The 12,233-nt window shown below is 41.5% G+C and overlaps 1 protein-coding gene across 3 annotated transcripts in view; it reads left to right on the top strand.

Annotated features, from left to right (window-relative positions):
• Positions 1–12,233, top strand: part of PSME4 (proteasome activator subunit 4) — a 107,075-nt gene that overhangs the window by 11,371 nt on the left and 83,471 nt on the right. For all 3 annotated transcript variants that reach the window (XM_015112361.3, XM_077959617.1, XM_077959618.1), the window contains exons 2-3: positions 9,517–9,657; positions 10,252–10,368. In XM_015112361.3, the coding sequence (XP_014967847.1) occupies positions 9,517–9,657; positions 10,252–10,368 (258 nt within the window). The remainder of the gene's footprint in view (positions 1–9,516; positions 9,658–10,251; positions 10,369–12,233) is intronic.

Below are 12,233 nucleotides of genomic sequence, written 5' to 3' on the forward strand. Positions count from 1 at the left end.
AATATATATTCGGTAGATTTTAAAGTTTAGTCTAAAAGTGGTTTTTTTTTTAAAGTTGTTTCAGATGTTTTAGGTATAATCATAGCATTGACACCATACTTTTAGTTCCACCTTTCCTGAAATAATTACACTAATTTTTATTACCTATTCTTTTGATCTAGATTCAGAATAATGCTGAATCATAATGGTAAGAATAGTCATTATTGTCCTGAATCTGACTTTAAAGGAAGTGCCTCTTGGGGAGGAATGCCTTAAAGTCTGATATTGACTCGTGTGTTTTCAAATGGATTTGGTTTCTCTTGGTTATAATCCCATTAATATTTTCTGGTTTACATTGTATCGTAATCAGATTGTTTGGCCAGAATGATTTCTATGTGTTAAAATTAAGTGAATTTTTTTTTTTTGTGGTTTAGTTTATGACAAGTTTTTTTGTTTTTTTTTTTTGAGATGGAGTCTCACTCTGTGGTCCAGCCTGCAGTGCAGTGGCACTATCTCGGCTCACTGTAATCTCCGCCTCCTGAGTTCAAGCAGTTCTCCCACCTCAGCCTCCTGAGTAGCTGGGATTACAGGTGCATGCCACCATGCCCGGCTAATTTTTTTTTTTTTTTTTTTTGAGACGGAGTCTCGCTCTGTCACCCAGGCTGGAGTGCAGTGGCCGGATCTCAGCTCACTGCAAGCTCCGCCTCCCGGGTTCACGCCATTCTCCTGCCTCAGCCTCCCGAGTAGCTGGGACTACAGGCGCCTGCCACCTTGCCCGGCTAAGTTTTTGTATTTTTAGTAGAGACGGGGTTTCACTGTGTTACCCAGGATGGTCTCGATCTCCTGACCTCGTGATCCGCCCGTCTCGGCCTCCCAAAGTACTGGGATTACAGGCTTGAGCCACCGCGCCCGGCCTAATTTTTTTTTTTTTTTTAAAGATGGAGTCTCTCTGTCTCCCAGGCTGGAAGGCAGTGGTGCCATCTTGGCTCACTGCAATCTCCACCTCCCGGGTTCAAGCAATTCTCCTGGCTCGGCCTCCTGAATAACTGGGATTATAGGCATCTGCGACCAAGCCCAGTTAATTTTTGTATTTTTAGTAGAGACAGGGTTTCTCCATGTTGGTCAGGCTGGTCTCGAAGTCCTGACCTCAAGTGATCCACCCGCCTCGGCCTTCCAAAGTGCTGGGATTATAGGCATGAGCCACTGCTCCTGGCCAACAAGTTTTTATATGTGTTCCACAGGGGATTGAAAAGGGAACATAGTTTTTGTAAGCTCAAAATTTTCATATTTGTCTCACACAATATTTTGTTACCGTTATTCAGCACATAAAGTTTTGCTTTCTTTTTCAAGACTGTGCAGTAGGTGGTATTATATACTGTTATCAGGAGATGCTTAATGTCTTACTTCTTCAGTGATATTAGTAGCCATTTTACATCGTTAGGGATTCCAAAATGGTGATACTTAAACATTTCGCTCTGCTTATTTGGTGAGAATCTCTAAAGCAGGGGTCTCCATCTCCCAGGCCTCCATCTCCATCTCCATCTCCATCTCCATCTCCATCTCCATCTCCCAGGCCACGGACTGTTATCTGCTGTGACCGTGCTGAGCCGAATTTACAGCCCCTCCCCATTGCTCACATTACCACCTGAGCTCTACCTCCTCTCAGATCAGTGGTGGCATTAGATTGTCTTAGGAGCACAATCCCTGTTGTGAACTGCGCATGAGAGGGATCTAGGGTGCGCACCCTTTGTGAGAATCTTGTGCCTGATGATCTGTCACTGTCTCCCATCACCCCCCGATGGGACTATCTAAGTTGCAGGAAAATAAGCTCAGGGATCCCACTGATCTACATTATGATGAGTTGTGTAATTATTTCATTATGTATTACAATTTAATAATAAAAGAAATAAAGTGCACAATAAATATAATGCCCTCAGATCATCCCGAAACTACCCCCACCATCTGTGGAAAACTTGTTTTCCACAAACCCAGTCCCCAGTGCCAAAAAGGTTAGGGACCGCTGCTCTAAAGAACTTTTCCTCATGAAATGTTCATCCTGAGTGCCTGTAGGAGTGGCAGGGTAAAGCTTAATTGTTCCCCTTCATTTACCAGTTTTTAAATTAATGACTTGGTTCCCTGGCATTCCTTAATTAAAGATGTGGTCTGTGAGGTTTTGTTTTGTTTTGATATTTTTCAGGAACTCAATGGATTTAAACATATCCATTGCAATTACCTTGATTCACACCCTTTTCATTTTTGGTTGATGAGAAACCTATTCAAGTTAACTCTTATGACTTTAAGTAGTCTTTGATAAGGGACGTTTAAATTAAGATAATACACAGAAATGTAGAAATATTGATTATCTGATCTTAAACATTGTATTTTACTTTAGAAGTTTGATACTAATTTTTTCATTGTTAATTCTAGTTATAAAAATAATTCCTATTAGCCCGGCATCATGGCGGGTGCCTGTAATCCCAGCTACTTGGGAGACTGAGGCAGGAGAATCACTTGAACCTGGGAGGCGGAGGTTGCTGTGAGCTGAGATCGCGCCACTGCACTCCACCCTGGGCGACAGAGAGAGACTCCGTCTCGAAAAATATGGAGAATAATAATTCCTGTTTATTTTTAACATTATTATTATTATTACTACTATTATTTGAGACAGCGTCACTCTTGTCGCCGAGGCTGCAGTGCAAGGGTGTGATCTTGGCTTGCTACAACCTCCTCCTCCCGGGTTCAAGCGATTCTCCTGCCTCAGCCTCCTGAGTAGCTGGGGTTATAGGCACAAGCCACCATGCCTGGCTAATTTTTTGTATTTTTAGTAGAGATGGAGTTTCATCATGTTGGCGAGGCTGGTCTCAAACTCCTGACCTGAGGTGATCCTCCTGCTTCGGCCTCCTAAAGTGCTGGGATTACAGGCCCAAGCCACTGTGCCCAGCCTGTTTACTTTAGAAAAGTGAAAAAACTGAAAATGTGTTTTGAAAAACACAAAAATCGCTCAGTTTTACCACCAAGAGGTAGGTTTTTTTTTTTTCTTTCTTTCTTTTTTTTTTTTTAATTTTTAACTTTTTGGAGAGATGTGGTTTTGCCATGTTGCCCAGGCTGGTCTTGATCCCCTGGGCTCAAGCCATCTGCCTGTCTCAGTCTCTCAGACTGCTGGGACTATAGGCGTGAGCCACTGCACCTGGCTTCCAGAGATAATATTTTATGGTATTTACTTTTTTCTTTTTTTGTTTTGTTTTGGTTTTTTTTGAGACGAAGGTCTCACTGTTGCATAGGTTGGAGTGCAGTGGCACGATCTTGGCACATTGCAACCTTCGCTTCCCAGGCCCCACCAATCTTCCCACCTCAGTCTCCTGAGTAGCTGGGACTACAGACATGCGCTACCATGCACAGCTAATTTTTGTATATTTTGTAGGCACGAGGTCTCGCAATGTTGCCCAGGCTAGTCTCAAACTCCTGGACTCAAGTAGTCTGCCTGCCGTGGCCTCCCAAAGTGCTTGGGTTGCAGGCATAAGCCACCGTGCCTGGCCTGCTTTCTTTCTTTTTCCTTGAATGATTATGTATTTTTATTTAGTTATATCATATTGTTTTGAGCCTTGCTTTAAAAATATTCCATTCCATATTCTACTAAAGGTTATTTGAAAACATAATTTTAAATGACTGCATTGTAGTCTAAAGCACAGGTGTCTAATCTTTTGGCCTCCCTGGGTCACACTGGAAGAATTGTCTTGGACCACACATGAAATACACTAATGCTAATGATAGCTGATGAGCTTAAAAAAATTGCAAAAAAACCTAAATGTTTTAAGAAAGTTGATGAATTTGTGTTGGGCCACATTCAAAACAATCCTGGGCCACGGGTTGGACAAGCTTAGTCTAAAGGAATAAGCCACACTTTAACAAGCCATTCTCATACTAGACTTTTAGATATTTTTCAGGAAATTTTAAAAATTACATATGTGCATTTGGCTTCAAATTTTTTTTTTTTATTTTTGAAGAGTCAGGGTCTTGCTCTGTTACCTAGGCTGAAATGCAGTAGCAAGATCATGGCTCGCTGCAGCCTCAACCTCCCAGACTCAGATGCTTCTCGTGGTTCAGCCTCCCAAGTAGCTGGGACTACAGGCACGTGCCGTCATACCTGGCGATTTTTTTATAGAGACGGGGGTCTCCCTGTGTTACCTAGGTTAGTCTTGAATTCTTGTCCTCAAGTGATCTTTCCTTCTCCTCAACTTCCCAAAGTGCTAGGATTATAGGCATGAGCCACAATGCCTGGCCTATTTTGGCATTTTGACTTTGATATTCTGAATTATTATTATTATTTTTTGAGACAGGTCTCTCTGTTACCCAGGCTGGAGTGCAGTGGCGCAATCTTGGCTCACTGCAACCTCCGCCTCCGGGGTTCCACTGATTCTTCTGCCTCAGCCTCCCGAGTAGCTGGGACTATAGATGCCTGCCACTACGCCTAGCTAATTTTTGTATTTTTTAGAAGAGTCAGGGGTTTTGCCATGTTGGCCAGGCTTATCTTGAACTCCTGACCTCAAGTGATCTGCCTGCCTCGGCCTCCCAGAGTGCTGGGATTACAGGTGTGAGCCACTGCACCTGGCCTGAACTATTTATTCAAGATAATATTGCTAGATGTAGGATTTTTATTAATTTGTTATTATTAAATTTTTTAATATGTATAGTAGAGATGGCGGTCTCGCTATGTTGCCCAGGCTGGTCTTGAACTCCTGCGTTCCAAAATGCTGGGATTTCAGGTGTGAGCCACGGCACCTGGCCCACTGTCTTATGATTAAAAATTAAATCATTTGATTAATACACTGTAGGGCCATGAGGAGGAAGCACCTGGAAATGCTATTGTATTATCTTTTACTCTTTTTTTTTTCTTACCCTGTGGGAGGATGGAATAAAATGACTTGTCATCCATATATTCTGGATGGTTGAAAGAAATATTCTGTATCAATCACGTTCAATCATGACTATTTACCAGGGTTTTCAGATATTTTGGGACACCTAATAGTAATCGTTAGTCCTAAAACCAGTGTGAAAATTAACTGGAAGGAGGGAATGGACCATCTGTAGATACAGTCTAAAGTAGGGTTTTTGAACTTAAGTGTACAGGAAAGTCAAACCAGAGTAGTGTAAAAAATGAAGGTTGGTAGTCTTTAGTACTCCAGGAATTTATTTTTCAGTCACCTTAAAAAAAAAACAAGACAAACAGCTTTACTGAGATTTAATATTCCTAGGATTTTTGGATCCTAAGAATAATGCATTTTAAAAGTTACCCTGCATTGTTCTTCTTTTTTTTTAAATAGTCATGGGGTTTCACCATGTTGCTCAGGTTGGTCTTGAACTCCTGAGCTCAACTGATCCTCCCACCTTGGCCTCCCACAGCGCTGGAATTATAGGTGTACTATGCCCAGCCTTTTTTCCCATTTTTAATTGGATTATGGTTTTTTCTTATTAGTTTGTAGTAGTTCTTTACGTAATTTGGAGATGACTTCTTTGTCAAATATATGTATTTCAGATATCTGGGCTTTTTACTTTTAATGGTGTCTTATTGTGACTAGAATATAAAGACCAATTTATTAATTTTCTTTTTATGGTTAGAACTTTTGTGCCCTTTTAAAACAAATCTCTTGCACCACATTTTGATAAATGCTGAGATAAGAACCACTTGCTGGTTGGCGAGGAACTGGGGGAAATAGAAGCTTTCTGAGGAGTCCCTCCAAAATCTTTCCCAGCAGCCCTAGACTTTCCAGGAATCCCCCAGTTGGTCTCTTTTTATAGTATTAAAATTTGAGCTTTGTTAATTTTATGTCCCCAACTAATGTTAAACATTCAGTTGTCTGTCTACTACAGTGAAAACAATGGGCTGTAGCTAAGTTACTTCAGTGTTACTCTGGCTTGGAGCAGGGGCCCCCAACCCCCAGCCCAGGGACTGGTGTGGGTCCGTGGCCTGTTGGGATCTGGGCTGCACAGCAGGAGGTGAGCAGTGGGCAGGCAATTGGGCATTACCGTCTGAGGTCTGCCTCCTGTCAGATGTGCCTTGATGTTAGCTTCTCATAGGAGCTCAAACCCTATTGTAAACTGACCATGCAAGCTTGTGCACTCTTTGTGAGATTCTCCCTGGTACCAAAAAGGTTGGGGACTGCTGGCTTAGAGTACAGTGTTTCTCCAGTTTTTCTGCAGAAGTATCCTAACCACAGGGGAGAATGAGTGCATGACTCCAGGGGCATCTGGAATCTGTTTGTTTGTTGGTTTGTTTGTTTGAGACCGAGTCTCGCTCTGTTGCCCAGGCTGGAGTACTCTAGCATCATCTCGGCTCAACTGCAACCTCCACCTCCTGGGTTCAAACAATTCTCCTGCCTCAGTCTCCCAAGTAGCTGGAACTACAGGTGGGCCACCATGCCCAACTAATTTTTGTATTTCTAGTAGAGACGAGGGTTTCATCATGTTGACTAGGATGGCCTCCATCTCTTGACCTCATGATCTGCCTGCCTCGGCCTCCCAAAGTGCTGGGATTACAGGCGTGTAGTGGAGACACAGTTTCACCATAGTGGCCAGGCCAATCTCGAACTCCTAACCTCAAGTGATCTGCCCACCTTGGCCTCCCAAAGTGCTGGGATTACAGGCATGAGCCACCGTGCCTGGCTGGCATCTGGAATCTTGACAAGGCCTGAAGCAGCCACTGAAAGCAGGGAATTTTTCTTTGACGTCTTCTATCTTAAGATATCTTAAAAGTGTGTGCCAGTTTTTAGGGAGATTGTTTTCATTTAAAATAACATTTTAATGATTCCAGCTTTTGCTCCTAAATTTAGAGTGAAATTGGGGGAGGCGTCAGAAGGCTATATCATTATGCTTGCTCAACAGCCCAAAATAATAATATCTTCGGGTGTAGGATCTTTTGTCTTCATTAATCTATGTGCGTTGCCATTTTAGGGTGTTTAAGAGACTTTTACGATAATTATGTTGAATATCCCTTATTTGAAATTCTGGGACCAGAAATGTTTAGGATTTTGGATATTTTGAGGTTTTGTAATATCTGCATTATGTTCTTACCGATTGAGCATCTCAAATCAAAAAATCAGAAATTGGAAAACTCCATGAGCATTTCCTTTGAGTGTCATGTTGTTGCTCAGAAAGTTTTAGATTTTGGAGAGTTTTGGATTTTCGGATTAAGGGTCTGCAACCTGTACTGGCAGAGTCAAAACAAGATTTCGGGTCTCATTGCTCCTCCCTGTATACTTGCTGGTCTCATAGTACTAATGTGAGATCATGGGATTATACCTTGAAACGACAGAAAAGAGTTGGATAAATTCAGACCAGCTTGAAAAAATAAAAACGAGTTACTGAACCAAGAATTTTGAAGAATTTCTGGAAAATAAAAAAGCAGTTAGATGCCCTAACTTTAGAAATTAAATGTAAGTGTCGGGCGCAGTGGCTCACGCCTGTAATCCCAGCACTTTGGGAGGCCGAGATGGGGAGATCACAAGGTCAGGAGTTTGAGACCAGCCTGGCCAACATGGTGAAACCCCGTCTCTACTAAAAATAGAAAAATTAACCGAGTGTGGTGTTGGGTGCCTGTAATCCCAGCTACTGGGGAGGCTGAGGCAGGAGAATTGCTTGAACCCAGGAGGCAGAGGTTGCAGTGAGCTGAGATTGGGCCACTGCACTCCAGCCTGGGTGACAGAGCAAGACTCTGTCTTGGGGGGGGGAAGAAAAAGAAGTTAAATGTAAGTTTAATTTGCTCTTAGGTACTGGGGGAGTGTTAAAGATCTTATGGGGAATACTAATGCTCCTTTTCCTGTTGATGTATGTATTTAATAATAAAATGACCCTCCTCAAAGGGCTTTATGATTTTAAGTATACAGTAATTTGTTTGGATCATTTACTTCTGAATTATTAAATATACTCTGATTTGTTGTTCTTGGGTTTTGGGACACTTTTCTCTTTTCTTCCCTTTTTTTTTTTTGAGATGGAGTTTCGCTCTTGTTGCCCAGGCTGGAGTGCAATGGTGTGATCTCAGCTCACCGCAACCTCTACCTTCCAGGTTCAAGCGATTCTCCTGCCTCAGCTTCCCTAGTAGCTGGGATTATAGGCATGTGCCACCATGCCAGGCTAATTTTGTATTTTTAGTAGAGACGGGGTTTCTTCTCAGGCTGGTCTCGAACTCCTGACCTCAGGTGATCTGCCTGCCTCGGCCTCCCAGAGTGCTGGAATTACAGGCATGAGCCACCGTGCCCGGCCATTGGGACACCTTTTTCTTAAATTTGCTTAAAGTTAATGCTTTTATTACATTGTTTATAGTTAGACATTTAAAATGTAATTTTGGATAAAATATTTATTTTTGGTAGTAACCTCATTGTATTGTAATTATAAGTTAACTGTTAGAAACAAATAGATCAAGTTATGTAACTTGTTTACAATAAGAGAGCAGTGTTTTAATTGGTCATTAGATGTTGATGATAACTCAGTTACCATTGGTTATTAAGATACTTATTTGGTAATCTCTTTCTTTTTTTTTGAAGACAAGGTCTCACTCTGTCGCCTAGGCTAGATGGAGCACAGTTGCGCCATCACAGCTCACTGCCCGCTTGACTTCCAGGGCTCCAGTGATCCTCCCACCTCAGCCCTCCCCCAACCCGAGTAACTGGGACCACAGGCGCACGCCATCATGCCTGGCTAATATTTTGTATTTGTTGTGGAGATTGGGTTTTGCCATGTTGCCCAGGCTGGTCTTGAACTCCAGGGTTCAAGCGATCCTTCCACTTTAGCCTCTCAAAGTGCTGGGATTACAGGCATGAGCTGCTTTGCCTGGCCTGGTAATCTCTTGATTAAAGTACAGAATAATTCTTTACTGCATAACAGTGAGAATAGATATAAAATACTTAACCATCAAAGACATTTGAAATTGTTACCACACCTGTTTTAAAAAATTGTCATTAAAAATATATCAAGTTTATCTTAATTAAGTGTACAATGCAGTGTTGTTAACCATATATACATTGTTGTACAATTTTTTATTTTACGTGACTGAAACTATACCCATTGAATAACAGCTCTCCATTTCCCCCTCCTCCCACCCCCTGGCAGCAACTATTCTACTTTCTGTTTCTATGAGTTTGATTACTTTAGATACCTACATGGTATTTGTCTTTTGTGACTGGCTTATTTCACTTATGGTTCATCCATGTTGTAGCTTATGCCTGGATTTCCTTCTTTTTTAAGACTGAATCATCCTCATCCACTGGTTCTAGCTGAAGTATGATGGGATCATTCTTCCTGGCAAATAAATTCCCGTTTCTATCCAGAAAACCAATAAAATGTTTTCCATGAAATGTTAAAAAAAAAAAAAAAAAAAAAAAAGACAATCCATTGTATTGCATATGCCACATTTTCCTTATCCATTCATCCTTCTGTGGCCATTCAGGTTGCATCTACATCTTGGCTTCTATGGATAATGCTGCATTGAACATGGGTGTATCATTATACCTATTTTTAAAGGGTATATCTGTTTTTCTCTTGCAGATATATTCGACTTTATGGGAGAAAATTTAGCAAAGAAGATCATGTTCTTTTTATTAAGTTATTGTATGAGCTGGTATCAATTCCAAAACTGGAAATCAGCATGATGCAGGGATTTGCCCGCCTTTTGATCAACTTGTTAAAGTAAGTCTATTTCCAGTGGTTTCCGTTAAGGTTTGTTTGTTTCTTCAGGGTTTTAGGGAATGAGGACTAAGTCCTTTTGGTAAGAAGACCAAGTCTCAAGTTGCCAATTTGGAAATTGATTGCAAAAAACATTATCTTTAGTTTCATCAAATGTGTTAATTAACCTTTTAGTTAAAATTGCATCTCTTCCATGACGTGGTCTTTTCTCTAGCACCCATTGAATTTCCCCTTTCATAGGTTGTTAAGTCCCTCAAGAAAACAAGACAAATATTATAGATTCTTTTGCTTACCCTGAAGCATCCAGCTCAATGCTGGAAACAAATATTCCATAGTGTGGGAAAACATGAAATTCATCTACAGTGATGGTGACACAAATTTAAATGCCCTCTTTTATCTGGAACTCTTTGAGGTTTGAGCAGCATCAAGAATTGGGTGCATTATTCTTATGTTCTGCTAGTGAGTGGCCGTGGATGGGGAAAAGCAAAACCCACTGTGATGAGCAGCAATATTTAACTGTCCCTGTGTAGTATTTGTGGTATACACACATCTGTGCACACATGCACACGTAGGTATTTGTTTTATTTTACTTTTTAGGAAAAAGGAACTTCTTTCAAGAGATGATTTGGAGTTACCCTGGAGACCACTTTATGACATGGTAGAAAGAATATTATATTCCAAGACAGAGCACCTAGGATTAAATTGGTTTCCTAAGTAAGTGTTTCCATTTAAAATACTTATTTGGGAGTACTTGGGGTCTTTTAGGGGGTGATCATGATTGAAAAATACTGGGTTGTTTGAAAGAAACAAGCAGATATTTTAATGTGCATATTTCTATGTAATTTGACTCCTGAAGCAATTCATTGCCCTCTATAAACTGTATCTGAAGCTGCATCTCTCTTGCAGATCATTGACTTCTTCCATCTACAGCCTGCCTCTTGGAGACCTAATTTTTGGTTTTATATTTTATTCTGAGTTTATATAATAAAATAGCATCTGCCTTTTTTTGGTTAATAGTGATTTCATACTTGACTGATAGGTATCATTTCTATCCAATTGTAGTCTAGCTTTAAATTTTCTCAGTTTTAGCATGTTTGGCTTATCATTCTTCTTTTTTCTGAGACAGGATCTCCCTCTGTTGCTCAGGCTGGAGTGCAGTGGCACAATCTCAGCTCACTGCAACCTCCGCCTCCCAGGTTTAAGTGATTCTCGTGCCTCAACCTCAGGAGCAGCTGGGATTACAGGCGCGCACCACCATTCCCAGCTAATGTTTGTATTTTTAGTAGAGATGGGGTTTCGCCATTTTGGCCACTCTGGTCTCAAACTCCTGACCTCAGGTGATCTGCCTCTCTTGGCCTCCCAAAGTCCTGGGATTACAGGCATGAGCCACCATGCCCGGCCTCTTCAGTGTTTTCTTTTTTGTTTGTTTGTTTGTTTTGTTTTGTTTTGAGACGGAGTCTCGCTCTATTGCCCAGGCTGGAGTGCAATGGCGTCATCTCAGCTCACTGCAAGCTCCGCCTCCCGGGTTCTTGCCATTCTCCTACCTCAGCCTCCCCAGCAGCTAAGACTACAGGAGCCCACCACCACGCCCAGCTAATTGTTTTTGTATTTTTAGTAGAGAGGGGTTTGACCGTGTTAGCCAGGATGGTCTCAATCTCCTGACCTGGTGATCCGCCCACCTCGGCCTCCCAAAGTGCTGGGATTTCAGGCATGAGCCACTGCGCCCTACCGCCTATTCAGGTTTTAATAGCTAGCTGTTTTTTCTCATTGTCTAGAGTCATTTGTCATATATACTCATTTCTTTTTCTTTTTCTTTTATTTTTTGAGACAGAGTCTCGCTCTGTCGCTCAGGCTGGAGTGCAGTGCCGTGATCTCGGCTCACTGCAAGCTCCGCCTCCCACGTTCACGCCGTTCTCCTGCCTCAGCCTCCCGCACAGCTGGGACTACAGGCATCCGCTACCACGCCCGGCTAATATTTTTGTATTTTTAGTAGAGACAGAGTTTCACCATGTTAGCCAAGATGGTGTCGCTCTCCTGACCTTGTGATCCGCCCGCCTCGGCCTCCCAAAGCGCTGGGTTTATAGGCGTGAGCCACCGCGCCCGGCCTGTGTACTTATTTCTTGAAGAGCACCATTCTCTATGCCTGTATTAATTTCCTTTTTCTTTTTTGTAAATTAAGTCTTTAAAGACTTCTGCGGTTTTCTCTCTCAGTCTTAGGCATGTCTACATTATTTCATTATTTCTTGTTAAATTCATGTAATGTATGATTAGCCCTCAGCCTTTACTTAGGTCAACAGTCTTTGTCCCTTACCATAGAATTTTTTGAAAATGAGTGCAGATGGCAAATGTGAAATGGTGTAAATGGAGGAGGTAAAACATGATCTTCAACTTAGGTCCTAATTGGTTTTTGGACAGTTTGGGACAAGTAAAGTGGTTAGAAGTCATTTATTTCTTGCAAGTTTCATGTGTTAAAACAAGGAAACTCATTTCAACCATAAAAATGCAAATTTTATCATGAAATAGAGTAGTACATTGTGCAAGTATGTTTTTACCAGTATTTGTTATGTTTTCTTCCCTCC

This window comes from Macaca mulatta, chromosome 13 (assembly GCF_049350105.2).
Source record: "Macaca mulatta isolate MMU2019108-1 chromosome 13, T2T-MMU8v2.0, whole genome shotgun sequence".
Taxonomy (NCBI): domain Eukaryota; kingdom Metazoa; phylum Chordata; class Mammalia; order Primates; family Cercopithecidae; genus Macaca; species Macaca mulatta.